This window comes from Capricornis sumatraensis, chromosome 4 (genome assembly GCF_032405125.1).
Source record: "Capricornis sumatraensis isolate serow.1 chromosome 4, serow.2, whole genome shotgun sequence".
Classification (NCBI taxonomy): domain Eukaryota; kingdom Metazoa; phylum Chordata; class Mammalia; order Artiodactyla; family Bovidae; genus Capricornis; species Capricornis sumatraensis.
Genome location: NC_091072.1, coordinates 158,766,754 through 158,791,696, shown reverse-complemented (window position 1 = coordinate 158,791,696; position 24,943 = coordinate 158,766,754). Strand labels below are relative to the sequence as shown.

General features: G+C 51.4%; 1 protein-coding gene across 1 annotated transcript in view; it reads right to left on the bottom strand.

Annotated features, from left to right (window-relative positions):
- Positions 1-11,200: 11,200 nt before the first annotated feature.
- Positions 11,201-24,943, bottom strand: part of SAMM50 (SAMM50 sorting and assembly machinery component) — a 31,225-nt gene continuing 17,482 nt past the window's right edge. Inside the window, exons 11-15 of the mRNA XM_068970974.1 lie at positions 24,726-24,796; positions 23,423-23,490; positions 18,441-18,587; positions 17,273-17,414; positions 11,201-11,370 (exon numbers count right to left, since the gene is read on the bottom strand). Of these exons, the coding sequence (XP_068827075.1) occupies positions 11,325-11,370; positions 17,273-17,414; positions 18,441-18,587; positions 23,423-23,490; positions 24,726-24,796 (474 nt within the window). The 3' untranslated portion in view covers positions 11,201-11,324. The remainder of the gene's footprint in view (positions 11,371-17,272; positions 17,415-18,440; positions 18,588-23,422; positions 23,491-24,725; positions 24,797-24,943) is intronic.

Below are 24,943 nucleotides of genomic sequence, written 5' to 3'. Positions count from 1 at the left end.
AAGTCTGAGAGATCGTCACCACCAGAGGAGCTAAGGAGACAGGACAACTGGGGGTCATGTGGGACCTGGGCCAGAAAAGTACATTGGGTGAAAACGAAGAAAATCTGAGACTAGACGAGTTAATGGTAACGTGTTCATGTGGGTTCATTAGTTGTAACAAACAGACCCAGACTAATGTGATGAATGTAATTAATTGCTTACTAATTATTGCAATAATTGCTCATTAATAATGAATGTGATTAACGGGCTCATTAATGTGGGAAAGCTGGCTGAGGATGGTATGGAAACTCTGCCCTCTTTTCAAAATGTGTCTGTAAACATAAAACTGTAAGGCAGAAGGCTCAGTTTTAAAAAGTTCATCATCGATTTTTAAAGAGCTGGGTTATTCTTTTCACCTTCATTTCAAAGGAAAGATTTCCATTTTCCAAGTTTTCAAAGCTCATAACGAAGTCAAGTGGGGAATCTGTTATGAGCAGGCAGCAGCCTTCTCCGCCCTCTGTCCCCACCCAAAACCTTTGCAAATCAATTAGATATTTTTAGAATCCTTTTGGATCTGTGGTTCTTAATTTCCCTTAAATGGACTTCAGGTGTTAACCCTCCTGAGTGTTCTGGCTTCGTCAGCAGACACGAGCAGTTGCAAGCGAACGGAGCGGAGGTTGCGGGGACCCAGGGGAGCGGCCGTGTGCAGACAGGGTGCGCTCCAAAGACAACCACAGTCCACCTGAGAGCTTGCTCACCTGTCCCCCACCTGCTGCCGGCAGGGCGTTCCGGCCTCGAGATGCATTTGCCCTTCCTCTGCCTTTGGCTCAGCCTCTCGGTGACTGATGGCCACCCTCAGCAATCACTTCATTTCCTTTTCTTTTCAAGTTACTCAAGGCTAGAAGAGGTGGGACTTGTTTCCTTATGTTCTCTGACAAGAGAATGACATGCAGAGAAATGAGCTCTTTTCCAGCTCCAGAGTCTCAGACACCAAGGACTGGGGAGGACTGTGTGTCTTGGGAGTGTCCGGAGAAGCAGAACCAATAGAAGATGACATATCAATACCTGTGTCTCAGGAGGGGTAGACAGCTAGACGGATGTAGTCTCCTCCTGTATAAATAGAGAGAGACAGAGACAGATCCCAGGGCAGGCGTCAGCCAGCCCACTGAGGATCCGAATAAAACAAAAGTCGGAGGGAGAAGGAGGTTGCCCTGTTTCCTGCCTCTCTGTTGAACTGGGACCTCTCCTCTCCTCCTCTCCTGCCCCTCAGCTGGATTTACACCCCAGCTCTGCTGGTTCTCAGGCCCCAGACTTGGACTGAATTATGCCACCAGCCTTCCCGAGTCTGGCTGGTGGACAGCCTCTGTAATGGAGTGAGCCAATTCCCTGATTAAATCTCCTTTTATATGTATATATATCCTACTGATTCTGTCTTTCTGGAGAATCCTGTCTTTGTTCAGTCGATAAGTCATGTTGAACCCTTTGCAACCCCAGGGACTGCAGCACGTCAGGCCTCCCTGTCCATCACCAACTCCCGGAGTTTGCCCAAATTAGTGTCCACTGAATCGGTGATGCCATCCAACCATCTCATCCTCTGTCATCCCCTTCTCCTCCCACCTTCGATCTTTCCCAGCATCAGGGTCTTTTCCAAGGAGTCGGCTCTTCGCATCACGTGGCCAAAGTACTGGAGCTTCAGCTTCAGGATCAGTTCTTCCAATGAGTATTCAGGGTTGATTTCCTTTAGGATTGACTGGTTTGATGTCCTTGCAGTCCTAGGGCCTCTCAAGAGCCTTCTCCAGCACCACAGTTTAACTCCTGGAAACGCCCCGCTACTCGCCCCCTGAGGCCTTTGTATAGGCTGTTCCTCTTCCTAGTTGCTGTTCCCTTCACCTGCCGCCCTGCCTGCTTGCTTCTCCTTCCTCACATCTGTCTTCAGAGAAGCCTCTTCGGACCCCACACAACAGGATCAACACACTCCTCCAGCACCTTCCTGGATCTCCGAGACCCCCTGGAGAGTCAGCCCGGGCTACCCCCAGGTCGTGGGGGCGGGCGGGACCACAAGACTGAGGGGGAGCTGACTCTCAGAGAGGGCGAGGGGCAGGCCCTGCAGAACGGAGGACCAGCGGCTGGCAGCTACAGGTCACTGGAAATGGCCGGGGGGAGCGGGCACCTGGGGCGGGACGAGGATGAGGGATGAGCAGACACAAGAGGCCCAGGGCCTTTGGGGATAAATAAGAAGGCCACGTGGATGGATTACGGGTTGGGGGTGGCGAGGCCCCTTGCACTCCTGCTCCGAGCCCAGCACCAAGCACGTGTGTTGAGTGAATTAGCAAACGAACAGAGGAAGTGAGGATTCAAGGCCTCTGGCACCTGGCTCCTGAGCACGAGCTTTTCCTGTTTCCCACACCCGGAAGGGCCAGAGGAGGCTGTTTCCAGACAGACACGAGGCGAGGCCGAGCCCAGAGCTGAGGCCGCGGGGATGGGAAGGGTTGGAGTCCCGGTGGCTCAGTTCCGGCCTGGCCACTGCAGCTGGTTCCTATCGGTGCTCAGGTGAGGGCTGTGCATGCGAGCTTGAGGACCAACCCGACCTCGCCTTTACTAGAGCAGCCGCTCAGGAGCCTCACCCCGTCGGATCCCAGCACGTCCCCCCGTTAAGGACAGCATGTCCACTTTCACCCAACGTGTGCAATGTCAACTCACACCACGGTCTCCTGACTGCGCTCTAACGCTTCCAGCCGTGGCTCTGCCTGCCTAGTGTTTCAGGGAAATTATGTTTAGATGAGCGGTAATTTCTGGGTGTGATAATAAGATTGAAGCTGCTGTACTTGGGTCTCTGACTCAGTCTAGGGAGGTCACCTTCTATTTCACGTGACGGATGGAGCCAGGCTGGCTATTATCTCAGCCAGGCGAAGTCGGAATACTTTAATTGACCAAGCCCATCTATCTCGTGACAGAGTAGGAAATGCTTCCTTTGTTAGAAACGGATTGATGGAAAAGGAGGAAAAACTGGGTAGAGAGGCTGCAATTTTCATAGTTGATCCAGATTCATAGAATGTACGTTCTTCTCAAAAATGATTACTGTTTATTTCCCCAGCAGGATAATGCTGAGTCCTCTTTTGCACGAACAGTCTTTGTTCTTTAAAGTTATCTAATGATTTGGCAAAGGAATCCGGTAATTTACTCGTCAGGGGAAAGCCATGTAGAATCACAACCAGGCCTGGGGACGAGGTGACCATCAGGCCCTCTGGCAGAGCATCCTTTGTGCTTCTAGGCAGCTGGTTTGACCCAAGGAAAGCAGAGTTGAGACAGCTTCCCATGGTTCACTTCTCAGACCCACATGTGTGAGTGTAAACGTAAAACATGCCTACGTTTTATTCCAAATTTAAACCAATCTTTTCTCTTTACGGTATACCCACCCAGGTGATACTTCAGGAAAGACTCAAAATTTCTCCCCTGTTCACACCACGCTCTGGACGGTACTTACAATCCAAGATAAAGCCCACCCACTCCGTCCTCATTACTACTCCCACCCACCCCAATGCGGATCGCGGGTCTGAGCCCTACTGTGTGCCAGGCCCTCCATGTACATTTCCTGCAACACAGAGGTTCCACCAGCCCCATTCCACAGAGGAGAAATGTGAGGGCAGGGAGGGGAACATGGTTTATATCTGGTAATAAAAGGAGGGTTTTTAATTCCCAGCTTGTCCCTCAGCAAAGACAAGAGTCCCTTCTCACTCGGGTCCATACAGAGCCCTCACAAGTGCTCTAGGAATTACTCTGGCCCTTTGGCGACTACTCCAGTGCAAATATCGGGTCACTTTCTGGGGAGGGCCTCTGCCGGCTGAGAGGACTCTGTTTGTTTGTTTGGGGGGCCGTGGCTCATGGCTTGCAGGGTCTTAGTTCCTTGACTAGGGATTGAACAGTGGAAGCCTGAAGTCCCAGCCACTGAACCACCAGCAAAGCCCCTGAAATAACTTGCTTTGGATGATGATACATCAGGGTTTCTCAATGTGTGGTCCATGGGCCCCCAGGGGCCCCTGAGACTTTCAGAGGGTTTTCGAGGTCAAAGCAATTTTTATAACACTAGTGAGTGAGTGATAGTTGCTCAGTTGTGTCTGACTCTGCAAACCCATGGACTTTATAACCCCAGACTATACGGGCGATGGAATTCTCCAGGCCAGAATACTAGAGTCGGTAGCCTTTCCCTTCTCCAGGGGATCTTCCCAACCCAGGGATTGAACTCAGGTCTCCCGCATTGCAGGCGGGTTCTTTACCAGCTGAGCTACAAGGGAAGCCCACTAAGATGTTGACAAAGATTTATACAGTCAAAGCTATGGTTCTTCCAGTAGTCATGTATAGATATGAGAATTGGACCATAAAGAAGGCTGAGCACTGAAGAATTGATGCTTTGAATTGTGGTGTTGGAGAAGACTCTTGAGAGTCCCTTGGACTGCAAGGAGATCAAACCAGTCAATCCTAAAGGAAACCAACCCTGAATATTCACTAGAAGGACTGATGCTCAAGTTGGAGCTCTGACTCTTTGGCCACCTGATGTGAAGAGCCCACTTAGCTGGAAAAGACTCTGGCGCTGGGAAAGATTGAGGGCAAGAGGAGAAGAGGGCAACAGAGGATGAGATGGTTGGATGGCATCGCCAACTCCATGGACATGAGTGTGAGCAACCTCTGGGAGACAGTGAAGGACAGGGAAGCCTGGCGTGCTGCAGCTCATGGGGTCGTAAAGAGACACGACTGAGCGACTGAACGAGAGCAACAAGGACGTCACTTGGTGATTCAGGTCACTGGGGTGACGTGCACTCGCGCAAGCACGACAGTGGGTACAAGCTCTGGGGCCTGGACACGGGGGAGGGCTGGGCCCCAGCCCGCACTCGAGGTCACTGTATCCTACACTCTAGGGACTGAACAAAAATGCCAGGTTCACTGGAGAACATCCTTGGTGAGGCAGAAACACTGGATTTCATTAAATTCCAGCCCTTTAACATTCTGCGCACTGACACGGGGGCACAGAAGCACGTCTGTCTCAGGGGAAAAGCTGAGTGGCTGGGCTGTGGGAAAAGAGCCACTCTTCCCACGGAGCGTCAATCATCCTTACTTAAGGAATGACTGATGACCTGGGGTTATTCAGATGGGTCACTTGGCAGATGTTTCCTTGAAAATGAATGAAGTGAGCTTCAGGGAAAGCAACTAACAGAATTTGCTGCCAAGGAGACCATGGGAGCTTTCACGTGAAAATTGGAACTTGGGGAAACCTGCATCTACCACTGTGAGCTTGGCAGCTTCGCAATACTTACAAGATTTTTCTGATGAGATCAGTGGTGACATTAATGAATGTGGTCTTTTAATTTTGCATAATCATGCCATTGGTCGGTATTTGGAAGATCTGCACAACTTTGTGGGCCAGTATTTCCCAAATGACCAATGTATGATGCTACAAAACTGTGCCTGGGTAGGCAACAGCACCCCACTCCAGTACTCTTGCCTGGAAAATCTCATGGACAGAGGAGCCTGGCAGGCTGCAGTCCATGGGGTCTCGAAGAGTCGGACACGACTGAGCGACTTCACTTTCACTTTTCACTTTCATGCATTAGAGAAGGAAATGGCAACCCACTCCAGTGTTCTTGTCTGGAGAATCCCAGGGATGGTGGAGCCTGGTGGGCTGCTGTCTATGGGGTCACACCGAGTCGGACACGACTGAAGTAACTTAGCAGTAGCAGCAGCAGACCCAGTAACAGTGCCAGATGGACCCACGGATTTGATGTAACTGACTGTGAGAAGTCACTGATGTGATTTCAGATTCCAATTGGCAACTAACCTTTGAAAAACCATCACTTGTAGAGTTTTGGTGAATTATCAAAGAATATTCAGCCAAGTCATCTGAAAAGACTATTAGAGTAACCACCTCTAAGAACTTCCCTGGTGGTCCAGAGGTTAAGAATCTGCTTTCCAATGCAGGGGACGGGGGTTTGATCCCAGTAGAGAAACTAAGATTCCACATGCTTGAGGACCAATTAAGCCCGTGCACCACAATGAAGATTAAAAAAAAATACTCTCCTCTTTTCCAAATACCTATCTATATGAGGTTAGAGTTTCTTATACATTTAAACCACTTTAAGTGCAAGAGATTGATGCAGAAGTAGATATAAGAAACCATGTATTTTTGAAGACACCTAATAAAGAGATTTGCGAAACTGCAAAACAATGCCACTCTTTTCACTCTATTTTTTGGAATAGTTTTTTTTTCTTTCCCCCATAAAATGTTATGTATGATAGCAAGCAATGGGTTTGTTATTTTAAAATGAATTATATTTTTCAAAATTTTAATTTCTAGTTCAGTAAGTATTCATATCCATTTACATAAACAAAAGCTCTTTGGAGGGTCCTCCATAATTTTTGGCAGGGCTAAGGAATCCAAGGGCCAAAAAATCTGAGAAACACAGTTGTACACAATCATCTGAAGAGATCAGTAAAAAGATAAGAGGCGATGTTTAGTTATTGTCCCTGAGATTAAATGCTGGTGCTTTTAAAAACGGTCTAATAAGTGGTTGTGTCATGGAGATCATCGACTATGTAAATATTTCATTAAGCGGTACTGATGGCTTGGGAGAGAATTTCTGGGTAAGCATCATCTGGTTCAGAAAATGCTGCGTCTGGCTGGGGACAGGGCTGGAGTTCGAGTCCAGCCTGAATCACAAAGTACCCACTGCTCTCTCCTTGTATCTAACATTGAAACACAGGCAAAGCGATCGACAGTGTTACATGTCACCTGTGAGTTACACGGGGGCATAAAGCCTCAGAAAACCCACAGGCAGCATCCTTGGGACCCGGGAATCCAGCACCTGAAGGGACCAAACCCAAATCCTGTCCTTTGAAAGAAGAGGGCTGCAGCCAGAGGGAAGGAGGGGGTGGGGCTGGTGAAGAGCCTGAAGGACCAGAGCAGCATCATGACGTGGGGCCCGTGGTTATCCACCTTCTGTGCCTCCTCCCTGGACACGCACAGGGGCTCCCACTTCTGACAGGCCCACGGCAGGAACTATATAGATGCTAAAACAGCCACACAGGGCCCGCGGGCACCCAGGGGTGGAGATGCGTGCAGGAGAACCACTCCCAGCTCCAGCCCTCTGCTGCCTACAGCAATGAAGACTTCTTGTCGTCAGACCCACTGCTTTAGAGAAGCTAGAAATGGAAATCTTGGGTACAGCCACCTGATTTATTTTTTGGCCGCGCTGGGTCTTCATTGCTACATGTGGGATCCTTAGTTGTGACATGTGAGCTCTTAATTGCACCACGTGGGATCTAGCTCCGCGACCAGGGATCAAACCCGTCCCCTCTCCCCACCCCGAATTGGGAGCACAGAGTCTTAGCCACTGCACCACCTTAGGAAGTCCCCAGCCACCTGATTTCAAACATTTCATTTTCTTTCAAATGCATCTCTCTGCTTTTTGTTCTAGACTAAGGCATCCACTCCTCTTTGGTGATCTTTAACCTAATACTGAAGCTGAAGCTCCAATACTTTGGCCACCTAATGCGAAGAACTCACTCACTGGAAAAGACCCTGAGGCTGGGAAAGATTGAGGGCAGGAGGAGAAGGGGACAACAGAGGATGAGAGGGTTGGATGGCATCACTGACTCAGTGGACATGATCTGAGTAGGCTCTGGGAGTTGGTGATGGACAGGGAGGCCTGGCGTCCTGCAGGCCATGGGGTCACAAAGAGTTGGGACACAACCGAGCAACTGAACTGAACCGAACCGCACTGTGCATTTGAACACATCTAATTATCCTGAAGGTAGGCTTATCTGGTCTTAAAGAAGCAAATTCACATGGGATTTAGAAAGACGGTAATGATAACCCTGTATGCGAGACAGCAAAAGAGACACAGATGTATAGAACAGTCTTTTGGACTCTGTGGGAGAGGGCGAGGGTGGGATGACTTGGGAGAATGGCATTGAAACATGTATAATATCATATGTGAAACAAATCGCCAGTCCAGGTTCGATGCATGATACAGGATGCTTGGGGCTGGTGCACTGGGATGACCCAGAGGGAGGGGATAGGGAGGGAGGTGGGCGGGGGGTTCAGGATGGGGAACACGTGTACACCTGCGGCAGATTCATGTCAATGTATGGCAAAACCATTACAATATTGTAAAATAAATAGCCTCCAATTAAAATAAATTTATATTTAAAAAAAAAGAAGCAAATTCACAAACTAAAGAGAATTCTTAGCTTCAGGAGCTGTGGGGGTATGAGGAAGATGTCAAAAGTGCAGGGTCTATGCCGGAATCAACCTAAGGGGAAGTGTGGCCTGATCTTCGTCAGCAGGGCCTGCGTGACTTCTTTGCTCCAGTGCCCAAGACCCTTGGAAGCACAGCCTGTTTCCTCCTTGGATAGTAAAAGCCTTGCAGGCAACAAACAGCGGGGAGGGGGGTGGCTGGTGGCTCAGCTCCAGGAGCACGTGGCTGATGAACTTGTGTAAAAGGTCAGAGTGCGAGGGCAGAGACCGCCACAAGGTCATGGAAACGGGCAACACGATGCATCATGGACGGGTTTTCTTTTGTAGGCATTGAGACAACTGTCTTTGCTGAAGCCAGCCTTGGTCACATGCACAAGGAAACTGGCCCAGCATGTTTCCAACAAGGGAGATGGCAGCGTTCCCCTTCAGAATGAAGACACGGAAGGCTTCGTGTCTTGGCCCGTTCCTTTGCAGAGTGACGTGAAAGCCTTATTGAACAAATACTGAACTCTGGTCTAATCCCAAATGCTCAGGTATTTAGAGAAAAATGAAGTCAAATTAAGATGCAAAGGGAATTCCCTGGTGGTCCAGTGGTTAGAACTTGGCGCTTTCACTGCCGAGCAGCAGACGCGGGTTCGATCCCTGGTCGGGGAACTAAGATCCCACAAGGCAGGAGGCGCGGCCGCAGAGACTCATGGAGGCAGGGCGGTTCTCGTCACGCTCCTTTTTGTGACATCTTTCGCCCTAAACAGCAGCCATGACGCTCAGTCCACAGTGAACCGGCCTGGGCTCTGGTCTCCCATGGAATGGACGGCACTCTGTGAAGGGCTCCTGGCTTCCTGCTCCGGTCTGCCCACTGAACCCCACAGAGAAGGGGCAGAAGTCTGACCTCGCCCCGTGTCTCCACTGCTCCCACTCCACCCTGTGAAGCAGCAGCCTGAGAAGTGTGTTTGCCACTGGAACCCACTCCTGACCTGGCAGATGGCCGACCTGCCACGCTTTCATTAAGGAGCTGGGCTGGCGGCCCGAGGTGACCCAGCCCCGCGTGACTAAAGATGCACCATTTCAAAAGTGACTTCTCTTTGGATTCTCCACCAGAGTAGAAGATGAATTCACAAAGGTCACGGAGTCTGAGAGTCTGGGCTACCTGGATTTTTACTGTTCCTAATCTGTAGCCTGAACACAACAGAGCTATACTGTGGGTTTCTTATTTTGCCAAGTGTATCAACGTGAAACTGGAAACAATAAAGCAACTCAGGGGAAAAAAAGTATGTTCTCCTAGGTTCCCAACTATTAAGAGAGGTAAAATTTTCTCCTTAAATATCCTCTGCAAAATCTCCATAGTTCACGTGGGCAGTGAGGGGGACATACACCTCGGAGGCCTAGCGCAGGTGGGTCCCTGGACTTGGGTGGCCTTGGTGGGGATATTCACTAGGTAACGGGAGGATGAAGCTGAGGGGCACTGAGCCCCAGCCGGGGTCATGGGTGTGCGGAGGGATATCCGATAGGAAACTCTCTGGCTAAGGCCCTCTGGGGCACCACCTGCACCCCTGGACATTTTTACAGGGCACCATTTTTAGAAGTATTCAGAGGAGGTTTAAATTGTTAAAACTTTCTTCTCATGTGGCTAATTAAGTCTACCCTAAAATATTGAGAGATAGATACTAGGTGTGTTAGGCAGGATAAAGGTTCCCCAAAGATGCCCACATTCTAACTCCTGGAACCTGTGGGTATCTGACTCAGTGTGGCTGGGACATTATTAGATTGTGGTAGAACTGAGGCTGCTGACCATCTGATGGTAACATCAGGCCAGCCTGGAGCGTCTGGTGGGCCCAGCAGTCACAGGGGCCCAGAGACGAGGCAAAGAGTCAGAGGGAGACGGAAGCCTGAGCTGCGGGCTTTGAAGACACAGGAAGAGGCCATCAGCTAGGGATCGTGGGCGCCTCGGGAAGCTGGGAAAGGTCAGGAAACCGCCCCTCCCCTGGAACCTCCAGCAGGCACGCGGCCCTGCGGACACCCTGGTTTCAGGCCAGCAAGAGCCATTTTGGACTCCTGGCGTATGGACTGCAAGGGGACAGCTCTGTGTCGCGCTGAGCCTCTAGGTCCGTGGTGCTTTGTTAGGGCAGCACAGAAGCGGATTCACACGCCTTTAACAACGAGGCGGCCGCGCCTCCCTCCCGAGAACACGCCCTCCCTCCCTGCCTCCCTGACGTCAGGCTGGTTCATCCCCGCAGGGCGCTCACACTGGCTGACAGGGCCCTGAGCCTGCAGCCCCGCACAGGCCCTTCTCAGCCGGCATCGAGTCAGAACACGCACGCCCCCCAGCGGCAGGCTCTGCGGATGGCTTCATGGAGAATGCCCATCGCAGTCACGCGGATTTGAGGCGGGGCTCACAGTAGCTTTGAGAAACAGCCCAGACGGACTATTTCAGTGAATCCACCAAAAAATATAATAGTAATGATGATAATGAGAGTTGTTAGTCACTCAGTCCTGTCTGACTCTGAGACCCTATGGACTGCAGCCCGCCAGGCTCCTCTGTCCATGGGACTCTCCAGGCAAGAATACTGGAGTGGGTTGCCATGCCCTTCTCCAGGGGATCTTCCTGACCCAGGGGTCGAACAGGCATCTCCTGTACTGGAGGCAGACTCTTCACCACGGAGCCAGTCACCAGGGAAGCCCAGGGATGAGGATACTAATAACGCTTTCTAATGCTGTTTTACAGTTTGCTAACAGCCATCCCACTGCTGATTCCACCTAATCTGTGGCAACTGAGCACTGAGACCCGAAGAGTCCGGGATGAAAGGGGAATTGGGAGACGCCTGACCGGCCCCTCACCCGGCGGCACGCACGAAGGAACGTGCACAAAGCCACCTGACCTCAGAGAAAGCGGCATGCGCAGCCTCGGAGAGGAACTCCCATCCACGACGTGGCCAAGGATCTGTATTTGAAAATTTATTGACATGGTTTCCCACAAGGACTGCAGTTGAAGGATCCGTGAAGCGTGTCTGTCTGGAGAGAGAGAGAGTGGCCCCGAGAACGTCAGTGCTGCCCGGGTCCTGGAGCCGCTGCTGGGGGGCCGGGGGACGCGCCACATCCACTACAGGAACCTGATCCCAGCTCCAAACTGGACGCCGTCACAGATCCTGGAAAACAAAGTGCTTTCTCTTAAGACAGGAAGTCAACGCTCGGGTCTGCCCTGCTCACCCCGCTGCTGTCAGATCCAGAGACGTGCACGGCTCAAACACAAGGCCCACAGCCCTGCCTCTCAGGAGGCCTGGGCCCTCCTGGCTGCTCGGCCTCACCCGCTGGCCCTGGCTGCTCCCTCCTCTGCCTTTGGAGGATGGACGAGGGAACGAAACGGGAGACACAAATCCCCCTCCCTGCTTCCTCCTCTACTCCTGTTTCCCCAGTACTGACCCAACTGGAGACAACAAGAGGACCTCGGAGCAAAACCGTCACCAACAACAAAACTCTGGTGGGGGCGGTGGAGGTGGTGGGGGGAAGCTTTGTTTGTTTCTAAGGCTACCAGGATGTCCCAGGGAGGTCGGGGAGGGAGCCGGGACGGCAAAACCAGAGGAGTCCCAGGGTCTGGCAACAGCAGAACCCACAGCCCCGCAGGGTTTGTCCCGACCACCTCTTTGCTCCTCTCGCAGGAAAGACACAGGAGGTCATGTGGGTTGCAGCATCTGCCACCCACCGAAACTTTCGCAGGTTCCCTTCTGTGCACTGTTGATCACCAGCTGACAGGCCCCTGGGCCCAAGTTCAGATGGGCAGGAGGCCGAGCAGCGAGGAGGCGGCTGTGCTCACGGCAGGGTCCTGGGAGCCGAGCTCCGCACCCAGATGCACACGTGCCCGAGGGCCTGGCCATGTCCATGACGGCCTGGCCCCTGCCCTGGCCACACACAGGCTGAGAATCACCAGCCGAGGTGCGTTCCTGGGACCCCCCCAGCGATGTCAGTGCCCACCAGGCCAAGAACCGGCCCCCGGCACGGAAGGTGGTCTCCCGCACTGCCCACCTGCTGGCCAGGCTCAGAGGCAGGACCAGGGCTGTATGGTCCGGGGGTCACAACACCAGGAAGCAGAAGATTCCAGCGAAAGCAGAGTTCCAAATCCCAACCGGCAGTTGACGATGTGTTTGTGGAACACGGCGTGTTTTTGCAAGTTCTGACAGTTTCCAGAAAAACTGGACAAGAGCAGCCCCCTCATTCAGAGGAGAGCTGATGGCGCACTGCCACGACACCTGTGCCTCGCCCTCCCCGCCCCTAGAACTTAAGACGCAGGAGAGCAGACAGATAGCGGTTTTCAGCCTGAGTGAGCAGGGGACAAAATAACCTGACCAATGAAGAGACTCGACACAGAGAATCACTGCTGTTGCCACTGACAGCCTGCAGGGTCAAGGGTGCTCACTGACCGACAGCGTCAGCAGAAGTCACCTGACCGGAAGGGGCGGGCACAGTCCAGCCCCAACGTGACCCTGAGTAAACCTCACCACTGTCCTTAAATGGCAAAGACCCACAATCAGGACCGCGACTGTGTGTGCACAGCTTAATTCCGCTGAGATCCAAACAACGTGTCTTTACCTTTTATACTTTCGGGTCCATAAAAGGGGGACCAATGCCTACATTCGCTATTTAGGAAAATGTCTGAAAATAGGCTACAAGATAAAAATAAGTCAAGTCCTAGGTTTACATGGTTCAGAAACAAGCAGGCATTCCAATAAAGGCTCGTTTACTTGAACTATATAAACAGATTAAACAACTTTACAAGCGCACGTTTATGTTCAGAGACCGTATAAACGTGTCACAGGAAAGATACTCGCTACACATACCCAGAACGGTGTCACTGATGCCAGGAGCGTGCAGACAGCCTCACCAATCACCCGTCATCCTATTCTGTGTCTCCTGTAACTTGTAAGCCTGTAACTCAGGAGGCGCCTCAGAAATCCCCTGTGTCTTCAGTCGCCCCCTCCCGCTGGCACGGTCTCCGGCCCTGCAGGGTCCCCCAGCATCACGCTCCCATCCTCCCCGTGCAGGCCCCGGGCCTGAATCTGGCACGGGCAACTCAGCGGGAGGCAGGCTGACGAGGGCCAGAACTCAGAGACCCTGGTGTGTGCCCGAGGGGAAAAGGCCAGAGGAGACGGGAGGGGACGAGAGTGCCAGGAACTTAGTCCCTGGCCAACATCAAGGACCACCCCACGCCTCGCTTCTGCCCCTGCAGAAGGGGTGCAAGCTGGTGCCCACAGGCATCTCCTGCATCTGCCCCCTGGCTCCAGCTATCCTTCCAGAAGTTTCCGGTCAGGTATCACCCCCTCCAGGAGGCCCTCTCACACCCTCAGCAGCCGCCGTGACCCGCTTCCTGTCCTCCTCCGTCACTGACCACACGCTGCCCTCCCAGACAGAGCCGCCCGAGTCCCCAGCGGGTCTCCAGGGACCTCCGTCAGCAGGGCACAGAGTGGTTGCATCAGAGCTCAGAGGCAACGGTGTCCTGTGTCACCTCCGGTACAAAACACACCAAGCATTTCACAATGGTCTCCATTTCTGTAAAGATCTGAGACCCTAATTACAGAGTGACTGCATTAACTCGGGGGTGTCGGGGGCGGTTTCTACGGATGTTCTGCACACACACAATTCCCCATCCTGCCAGCTGCCTGATTTCAGAAATAAAGATCAAACAACTTCCAGTTCTGATGAGAAGACTTCAGACGGAGCCATGCGCTGAGTAAAGAGAGCCCCCTGCACAGGGACACCGTGCACGACAGCAAGCGCTGCAACCACCACGACCCTAAGACGGACCCGCCGCAGCTCAGGGGGCAGCGCGGCCTTGTGTCCTGGTCTAAATGTCCCGTGCACGGCCTGCTCCCTTCTTCCGGAACTCACAGCTGACATTAATATCTGAACTACGTTTTTCAAACTTAACCTGAAGAGAGGGAACAGAGGGGAGAGGGGAACACGCCGGCTCCCTGCAGAGTCTGCGAGGTGAGTGGACCCAGCCGGGCTTCCCCAGAGACTCGATTCTGGGAGCACAGCGACACCCAGTGGCCTCCGAGGACGCTGCAACCACACTTCCAGTCGGAAGGACGGGAAGCCTCCCCAGAGCCAGTGGGGCAGGCCCAGTCACACAGCCAGGGACAGGCAGGGGCTGGGCCTGCAGCCCACCCGCAGCGCAGCCAGTCGCGGGGCCGTGGCCACTCCTCCACGGCTGACAGTCACGGTGAAACAGCGGAGCTACAGCGGGAACGCCGCCCGCGCGTCCAGGCTCCCCGGTAACAAGGAGCATCTGTGACCTCTTTCCTTGTATGATCGGGACTAATCTCCACCAAACAATCGTCATGGAGACAGCCTGGGTACTCTCTGAGACAGAGAAGCTGGTAGCGAGTCAAAGTGTGAATGAGGAGACAGAGACGGTTCTCATCTTTGCAAGCTTTTGCCCGCGGGGCGGGGGGTGGCACAGCCTCACCGCGCGGGTCTCTCAGCGGGCGGCGGGGTGCTGGGCTCCTCTGCTGGCGTCGGAGGCAAAGGGAACGCGCGCACTCTGGACTTAGCGGGCTGGCGCCCCCTGGCACCCCTGACGGACATACACACCATCGTCCTGCGCACCCAGGCCCATTACGGCTTGAGAAGCGCCGGCTCGGATGGCTCTCTGTGACTCCATCCCAGGGCGGGTGCAGGGTCAGCACTGCACCTCGGCCACTCCCTGCAAGGGATCAGTGAGCACCTGGGTATTACGCCAGGGAGCCCGGGGCCACACCTGTGGCGGGCAGCTAAGACGTCACCTAGCAGACAAGCCCGGCCCTGGGCAAAGTGCCTGATCGCCCACGCTGCACTCTCCCTGAAAGCAGGACATATCACCCATCGCTATTACGTGTCTCCATCACAGTGAGCCAGGCAGCAGCCCCGGGCACCCTGCAGACAGGGAGAGAGCAGGGGAACCCGCTGCGCTTCCCAAGGGAGCAGTTGGCCAGGGCGACTGCACCGGTCACTGCACCGGTCACTGCACCGGTCACAGCAGCAATGTGAGGAGCAACCAGCCCTGCTGACACCACACCACACCAGACACGGCTCTGCACGTGCACGTGCACGGGTGCTCACTCAATCAGCCCCTAAACTGGCAGAGCGGTCACTACCACTAGCACCACTGTCTAGACGTGAAAGGTTACGCCACTCACCCTGGGCCACACGGCAGCTGAGCTGCGCTCCAGAGCACACCCAGCTTGAGCACCCAGACCCTCCTCAGCTCTGCTCCGTGCCGAGAACAGGCAAGGTGTGGAGGGGCGCTGACCGTGGTCAGAGCCGCAGACCCGCGAGGGCGCAGGGAGGAAGGGCTCCGACACCACGGGCAGCTTGGTGGCCCTGGCCCGAGCCAGCCTTCCAGTGAGACGGGCAGGGCAGACTGTACTGGGCTGATGGCCACAGGGGACTCGGCTGATGGATGCTGACCCGCGCCTAAGAACACAGCCTTGTCCGAAGGCCCCCGACACAGCCCCTCCCAGAACACTGCCACCCCCCTGCGCTGGGCGAAACCAGAACACTGACACCCCCCGACACAGCCCCTCCCAGAACACCGCCACCCCCGTGCTGGGCGAAAAGAGGAGGGAGCGGAGGTGGCACGGGACCCCCTCCAGCATCGCAGACCACAGCTCGGTGCCGGACGCCTGGGAGACGATGGCTCAGCATCACGGCGGACCACAGACAGAACGCCAAGGAGAAAAACACACAGCCGTCAAGACTCTGAACTGCGTGCGTGTGAAGATACTCAGAGGTTAACAGAAACACGTGGCCTACCCACCTGCACAAGCTGAGGCCCAAACCCTAAGCCCACGTGACGGGACCTGGGGAGGTGACCCAGTCACCACAGATGAGGGAGCTCAGCCAGGACGGGGTCCTTGGTGGGCTCAGTGTCCCTGTGAGGAGAGACACCAGAGACCTTGCTCTGTCCCCAGGTGAGGACACAGAGAGAAGGTGCCACCCGCCAACTAGGAAGGGCGCCCTGGGCCACGAACCGAACCTGCCAGCATCCTGATCCCAGCCTTCCCAGCCCCCAGACAGTGAGGGATCCACGTCTGCTCTCTAAGCCGCCAGTCCGTGGTATTACATACTAACATGATGATATTGCTGGAGAAGGCAATGGCACCCCACTCCAGTACTCTTGCCTGGAAAATCCCATGGATGGAGGAGCCTGGTAGGCTGCAGTCCATGGGGTCGCAAAGAGTCGGACACGACTGAGTGACTTCCCTTTCACTTTTCACTTTCATGCATTGCAGAAGGAAATGGCAACCCACTCCAGTGTTCTTGCCTGGAGAATCCCAGGGACGGGGGAGCCTGGTGGGCTGCTGTCTATGGGGTCACACAGAGTCGGACACGACTGAAGCGACTTAGCAGCATGATGATATCTCTGGGCTTCTTGAACTTTCTAAAACGTGCACCAAACACTTCAAGAAACAGAATTAATTTCTTCTTCAGCACAAATCCATGACAGCTGGAGAAATGCCAGATAGCCGGGTCCTCTGCTGCCCAGAGGCGGCTCTGGAGGGTGCAGAGCTGCGTCCACCCCAGCCTTTCGGGCTCCCGGCCTGCAAAGGCCCCACGGCAACACCTCATCCCCCTCAGCACAGGCCAGCAGCGCCGGCCACCGCCTCCAGCCAGCCTGCCCGGAAGGTTCCCGCTGCTCGGCAACAAGTGCAAATAGCGCGAGGTCAGGGGACGAGGATACCCCACAGCCTGTCCTCCAAACCAGATGGAAAGAAAAACCCCGTGGAGAACAGTCCCTGTATTTTCACTCCTTTGCCAACTATTCAATCTCTCCTAAAGTCTTGAATCTCAAAGGCTGTTGGTGAAGTGACTGCTGCTGCTGAGTTGCTCAGTCGTGTCTGACTCTTTGGGACCCCACGGACTGCAGCACACCAGGCTTCCCTGTCCTTCACGATCTTCCAGAGTTTGCTCAAACTCCTGTCCATTGAGTCGGTGATGCCAGCGATGAAGCAGGTTCAAACAAAGTACGGTGATGGGAGAGTGCCATGTGCCTCTCGAGAGGACCCCCGCACCTACCTGTCCCCGCGCTGCACGCCCATGGGGACGCAGTAGTTGAGCTCCAGGCGCGCGATGTTGCCCAGCCTGAGGACGATGCCTGCCCCGTAGGACCAGCGGATGCACTCGGCCAGCTTCCGGATGTGGGCTTTGGGGCCCTCCCCTGAAAAGATAGGGGAGGGGGGCGTGACCAACCGCATGCGGCCCCCCACTCGCTGTCTGCAGACAGCCCTAGCTCTCACTCTCCGCGTGGCCTCCGATCATCGTGAGAGCCAGGTCGAGCTCTTCGAGGAGAATGCACGAAAGTGACACTAGGTCCAAACTCAAGACAGGGCTGGGGACCACACTGCCTCGCCGCCCCAGGACGCAGGCCTCTCCATTCTCTGGGCCCAGCACGTTCTGGTCCCTTTGCCTAGGATGGCATTTTCCCCATTCCCTGAGCACCCAGGAAGCTTGACTCCAAGCCTTGGTTTCTAGACCCCTCCCACGCCCTTGCTGCTGGATACGTCTGTGCCCCTCACCCAGCCCTGAGCTCCAAGAGGAAGAGACTGGCTCTGTAGCCTTAATGACTGGCACAGAGTTGCTGCTTGAGAAATGTTTGCTAAATAAATACTTTTTTTTTTTCGCAAGAGAGCACCAGATCGTTCTTCACGTATGTTTTCGTCATCTGACCAATCGCTTTACTCTGGGCGTTGTATCAGATGATGTGGGCATCGAAGGCGAGCACGTGCGTGCACGCTCAGTCGTGCCCAGCTCTTCATGACCCTACGGATGGTAGCCCACGAGGCTCCTCAGTCTATGGAATTTTCCCAGCAAGAATACTGGAATGGGTTACCATCTTCTCCTCCAGGGCATAGTTGGTACATTTAAAGATGACATAATCTAAACCAGGGGCTTCCCAGGTGGCTTAGGAGTAAAGAACCCGCCTGCCAATGCAGGAGACACAAGGGACGAAGGTTCAATCCCTGGGTCGGGAAGATCCCCTGGAGAAGGAAGCGGCAACCCACTCCAGTGTTCTTGCCTGGAAATCCCCTGGACAGAGGAGACTGGTGGGCCACAGTCCATGGGGTCAGACACGGCTGAGCGACTGAGCACAGCAGTCTAAAGGAGACAGATCCCTGCTCGCGTCCTGTACTTTGAAACATAAGATCAGGTGTGCCGACTGGCCGCTAAGGAGTCCAAGTCTTACCGTAGTTGAGGTTGCAGAGGTTCCCTGCGTTGAGGAAGAAGTGTGTCCTGAAGAGCTCGCCAAAGCCACCCTGGCCGGGCCGGAAGGGTAACGGGGTGTACAGGTGCAGCCCACCGGCCCAGTAGGCTTCCCCGCCCAGGTAGTCACCTAGGCAAGGAAGGAGCACGGATCAAAACGAGGTCACAGGTTCAAGACCACCCCGACGGCCCACCACGAACAAGAGCGAGGGGTGTGCTGTGATCAGGACACACTCCATGCCCGGCCCACGAGCAACTGCTCTTCTAACCGCTGAGGCTGTCGGCCTCCTTTTAAACAATGTTTCTTATTCTCTTGGTTTGTTTTATAATTTGCTTTAACTGAAAAAAAAAAAAAAAAAGCTAATACATCATTTAAGAAAGAATGAAACCAGTAATTGATCGTATCTGTGAAATGCTTAGAATAAAACAAGCGAACTAATGGAAATTGCTTTCTCCACAACTGCAGATGACCAGATCATTGTTGCTTGGCAAATGAAATGCATTATTCTGCAGAAATTTCAAAATGGCACTACAGAAAGACAAAATGCAGAAAATGTCTCCGCAGGTCTGGAAATGGTCAGACTAGCTATTGACCCAAAGGTACGGAGGGCCTGCTCCCCGCTGCACAAGCACACCGTCCCAGCTCAACGTCTTCACAGAAGAGGCTCGTTCTCAAAGGTTCATGACCACTTGGGGTTTTGTTTGTTTGTTTACATAATGCATAATAATACAAATTACTTCTACAAATGTCCCTACTATTTCAACTACAAATAGCCACAACATTAAAACAAAACCCTCTGAACTGTTTATACTTTGTTACTAAATACCATTTGTAAAGTGCCTCAGTCTCCTTTAATACAAAATGACCCAACGTGACAAAGAAGACTACAGGTTGTCTCCAAGATTAACCTCAAGGGATGAACTGCTTATTCACTTAAGAGACTCCAGCGTCTCCTCACCCCTGTCAATACTGAAGTTCTAGAGGAAACAACGGACCGAGAGCCGGAGATCAACCAGGCCTTCTTTTCATTTCTCAGCAAGTGTTCCTCTCCTTCCTTAAATAACCTCTTTTATTCTCATCATGGGAGTATAAAAAAGGAAATTCTCCTTTAATTTCTACCATTAAGAGAAAACCAGCTAACATCCCAGTGTCCTTCCTTTCAATGAATTACAATGAAATATTAAATAAGAAAATAAAATGTAAGTATATATACATATCTTTCAGTCTTGATTTGCTTTTCACTTACTGTACTATAAGCACTTCTTCTAATACTTCTTATTCTTTGAAAATGTGATTTTGATGCCTGAATAACCACATATATGGACCATAACGCAATGAATGACTTGTGGTTCGGTCGCTAAGTCACGTCTGCGTCTTTGACCCCGTAGTCTGTAGCCCACCAGGCTCCTCTGTCCATGAGATTTCCCAAGCAAGAATACTGGAGTGGACCGCCATTTCCTGCTCCAGGGTATCTTCTGGGGCACAGATGGAACCTGCCTGCCCTCCTGCGGGCAGTCTCCTGAACTGGAGGCTGATTCTTTACCAACTGAGCCACCAGGGAAGCCCAATGTAAAGACCTACCCCTTGACTACCGTCCTGTTGGTGCTGAACTTCTTGAGAGTGGACGTTAACCTGTGATGGCCTTTCCTGCACATGCACACGGTTTTAAACCATCTTGAAGTATAATATACACACAAAAAGCACACACATCCTAAGTGTACAATGCAGTGAATTTGCAGGCCCAGAACACACGATACAGTGAGCAACCAGACCAAGAGACAGACACACACAGTGCCCTGGGGAGGCCCTGTCCCCCTTCAAATCACCACCCACACCAAGGGCAACCATCGCCTCTCGCCCGACAGCACGGAGCCCTTTACCCGGCCGCCACACTTTGCACAGACAGTCACAGAGCATGCACCTGCTGGGGCTGACTCTTTTGGGGGGAGGCATATGTTTCTTAAGTTTGTTCAGGCCACCCCATCAGTGGCTCTAACTTGCTCATCCTCGCTGCTATATCATAAACCACGGTGTGAAGACACACCGTTTAGCTGGCTGTCCTGCAGCTGGCGGGCATCTGGGCTCCAGGTTTCAGTGTGAAGACACACTGTTTAGCCACCTGTCCTGCAGCTGGCGGGCACCTGGGTTTCCAGGTTTCAGTGCTGTTATCCGTGTGTGTTAGTCACTCAGTCGTGTCCGACCCTGCGACCCCTACAGACTGTAGCCAGCCTGGATCCTCTGTCCATGGGATTTTCCAGGCAAGAATACTGGAGCGGGTTGCCATTCACTTCTAGTTCTTGTATGTATATATATATATATATATGTGTGTGTGTGTGTGTGTGTGTGTGTGTGTGTGTGTGTGTGTATATATATATATATGTTTTAGGCTGTTGATAAGTATTGTCAAACTGCTTTCATGAAAAGTTACGGCGATTTACACCCTTGCTCACAGACTCTTACCAATGGGCTTTTAACAGGTAATTAAATAAAACATCACTGTGTTTTAATTTTCAGGCAAATGGAAGACTCCAAAACTTTTATCTAGTCACTAAATAATACTTGCTACAATGAAAAAAGAAACTGTTACTTTTCTAAGAGAAAAGGACCGACTAATAAAAGCATCCTAACAGCAAATGAAATAATTTATATTTTATACAAAAATTTATGCCGTGGATGATCATTATTTTTAATAATATAAAATAGGAACAACAAAGATGTTTAAAAAAAGTTAAGAAAATCAGGATAGACTATTTTATAATGTAATAACATGTGTCCTATCTAAACAATGTTTTTCGTAACACATGGCAATTCTCTAATAAAATGTCAAGGACTGGAGAGAGTTCCCGAAACAGGAATGCTCACACTCTGCTAAACAGACGATGATTGAGCACAATATAAACCCTTGAGGATACTCAAAATCCATTGATCTGGCAATTACAACCTAGAACTTTATATTATATAGTAAAGCTTATAGATAAACACAAAGATTGAGCAAGGTTATTCACTGACACATAGTTATTTAAAATAAGAAAAAAAGAAAACAGTCTAAATGTCTAACACTTGGGATTTGATTTAGAAAGGTCACAGTATGCCAAGAACGTGAAATATGCAGCCATTAAAAATGATAAGGCTTTTATCTTTCTGAGTCATTGCTGGTGGGAATACAAAATGGTATCGCTATTTTGGAGGACAGTCTGGCATTTTCTTACAAAGCTAAACATAATTTTACCATACAATCCAGCAACTGCACTCCTTTTTACCCAAACGAGCTGAAAAATCTTATGTCCAGATAAAAAAAAGCTGCACACAGGTATCTCTATCAGCTTTACTCGTAACTGAAAAAAGTTGGATGTCCTGCAAGCAAGATGTCCTTCAACAGGTGAACGGATAAAACACCCTGTGGGACAGCCGTGCGGTGGGGGGAGCATTATTTGGTGATAAAAAGATATGAGCATCAAGCTATGAAAAGACACAGAGGACTGAATCACTGTAGTGGACACCCGAAACTAATGCAATACTATAAATCAGCTATACTCCAATTAAGATACACACACACACAGCTCCTTAGACACACACACACATCAACAAAAATTTGATAAACACATTGACCAAAAGAAGAAAAAAAAGATACCAAGGAACCTGAAATGCGTACTGTTTTGTCAAAAAAGCCAGTCTGAAAAGCACATACACTCTATGACTCCAACCATACGACATTCTGGAAAAGGCAAAACCAGGGAGGTAGTGAAGGTCAGAGGCCGTCAGGAGCAGAGGAGGAGGCAGGGAGGGAGGAACGAGCAGGTGGAGCACAGCGAACGTTCGGGGGTGAACGCTGGACGGACGCATGCCGTCACCCATCTGTCAAAACCCGGACACTTCACAGCACAGGCGGGGGATGCCCGCGGGAACCATGCAGCTTAGTTGGTAGTAACATGTCAGTGCCTGGAGAAGGAAATGGCAATCGCTCCGGTATTCTTGCCTGGAGAATCCCGTGGACAGAGGAGCCTGCTGGGCTGCAGTCCACGGGGTCGCACAGAGTGGGACACGACTGAGCGATTTAGCAGCCACAGCAGCACATCACTGCTGGCTCATGGGTTGTGACAACTGTCCCACACTAACACAGGACTAGTGATAAAGGATCCTACGGGCGTGTACGGTGAGCTCTGCACTTGGTGCCCAAGTTTTCCATTAAACCTACAACTACTCTCAAAAATAAAGCCCATTACACAGGGTATAGAGTCAACATTTTATGAATCACTACGCTGCACAAGTGAAATTTATTCAATATTATAAACTGACTATATCTCAGTAAACAAGCTTAATGTAAACGTGTGAAAAATTTGCAAAGTGCAGAAACACACTTTAAAAAACTTACTAAAAATCATTCATCAGTCCCATCACCCAGATAAAACCATGACTGCTGTTTAGCTGTATTTCCTCTAAGTCTTTTTATGAAAATGCATGCTTATTGTTTACTTTTACTATGTGCATTTTTTTAAATTTTAAATAAAGTACACTACTTAAAAAAATTGTAGTTTGTCAATGAGATAAAATAAGCAGCCATAAAAAAATGATAAAGTACTTATTCCTATAAACATCGTTTCATATACTGTTATTGAGGGGGGTGTGGGAGAAACAGGTAAGAACACAAGCATGTAAGAAAACAACACGTGTATGTGGACACGTGTGTTTAAAATCACACAACGCTCACAGCCTGAGGTGATGGGCTCACAGGGCACTCTTGTGCATGTTCCGCTTAGCTATACTTTCTCATCGTCTATCATTTCCTCAACAAATAAATACCTTTCTGAGCCCGCACGGTGACGGATGTTAGGTGTCAGTTCCGCTGGTGAAACATGAGTATCTATTATTTTGGTAATTTAAACAAACAAATACATGGTTCAAAAATGAGATGTAAATGTAGTTTCGGTTTTTTTCAACGTGGTGTATTCTGGGGAAGGACAGACCTTCGCTCTGTGGCCCGACGCTGTGCATGCTGAAGCCCCGCACGCTCGTGGGTCCGCCGAGGTAGAACCTGGAAGAGGGAAGAGCTGTCAGAGGAAGTCGCCGTCACACACTGCGAGTGCAGAGGGCGCCCACTCGCTTCTGGGTGGCCCACGTCGCCACGTGCTGCACGTCTCAGGACTAGGGAGGTGCACGCGAGAATGGAGAACGCCATTAAAATCCAAGCTTTGCGGTCGGGGAGGTACTTCATTATATTAAAAATTGTGTATGCTGTTTGAGTATGAAAGAAAAAAGTTCATACAGGTTATTGTTTAGTCGCTCAGTGCTGTCCAACTCTTTGCGACCCCGCCAGGCTCCTCTGTCCATGGGCTTTCACAGGCAAGAACACTGGAGCAGGTTGCCATTTCCAAGTGGATCATCCTGATCCAGGGATCGAACCTGCATCCCCTGCCCTGGCAGGCAGATTCTTTACCACAGAGCCACCAGGGAAGCCCCGTGTAGGTTACAGAAACACAGAGAAACATTTAAGAGAGTAATAAAACAATCCTGTCCCTGGCAAGCAGGGTTAACATTTGGGATTACAGTGAATCCTTGAACAACCCATGGGCTTCCCTGGTGGCTGGGACGGTGAAGAATCTGCCTGCAATGCAGGAGACCCAGGCTCAGTCCCTGGGTCGGGAGGATCCCCTGGAGAAGGAAACTGCAACCCACTCCAGTATTCTTGCCTGGAAAATCCCATAGACAGAGCAGGCTGGTAGGCTACAGTCCATGGGGTTGCAAAGAGTCAGGTACCACTGGGTGACTTTCACATTCTTTCAGCTGAACAACTCAGAGGTTGATCCAAATATACCCTGCGGTCAGTCCTCTCTGCCTGAGCTTCCTCCACAGCCACAGATCGACCACCTCCTGGCCATGTAGTGCTGCGGTGTTGGCTGCTGAAGGCACCCACCTGTGGCTGGGCCCCCAGGATCAAACTCACTTTTGTTCAGGGTCACAGGTACTTCCTGTCAGTTGATTTTTTGTGAATGTGTATTTGTGTAAGAGTGTATACATACAAATTTATGTACACATCTGTAGTATATTGGTGAGATACTATATTTCGCATACATTTTTTGCATCTTTCTTGTTTTTTAAAAATTAGCATAAAGCTATACAGGGTATTTTGAAATTAGCTTAAACCTAAAAACTAAATTAAAATGTGAAATAAGTGCTCTCCTAAATAGTTAAACTTCTTTTGTAAGAAACCAACCAGAAAGACCCAAAGGAAGCCACCTGCAAACCACCCATTCATTTATTATTACTCACCTATCAGCAATGCTCGATGGCTTATCACCCATGGGTACCAACATTCCACCCCAGAGAGAGGCTGAAAAAACCTATTGAAATAGAAAAAAACAACCGTTTTCTTCCAGCGTTTCTTTCCTTCCAACGAGTATCAGCAGACAGAAAATGCACTGAGGTCTGGTCGCAGCCCCGCGTGTCCGGTGCAGAGCTCTGGGCTGGGGCGTGAAGGCTGCAGAGGG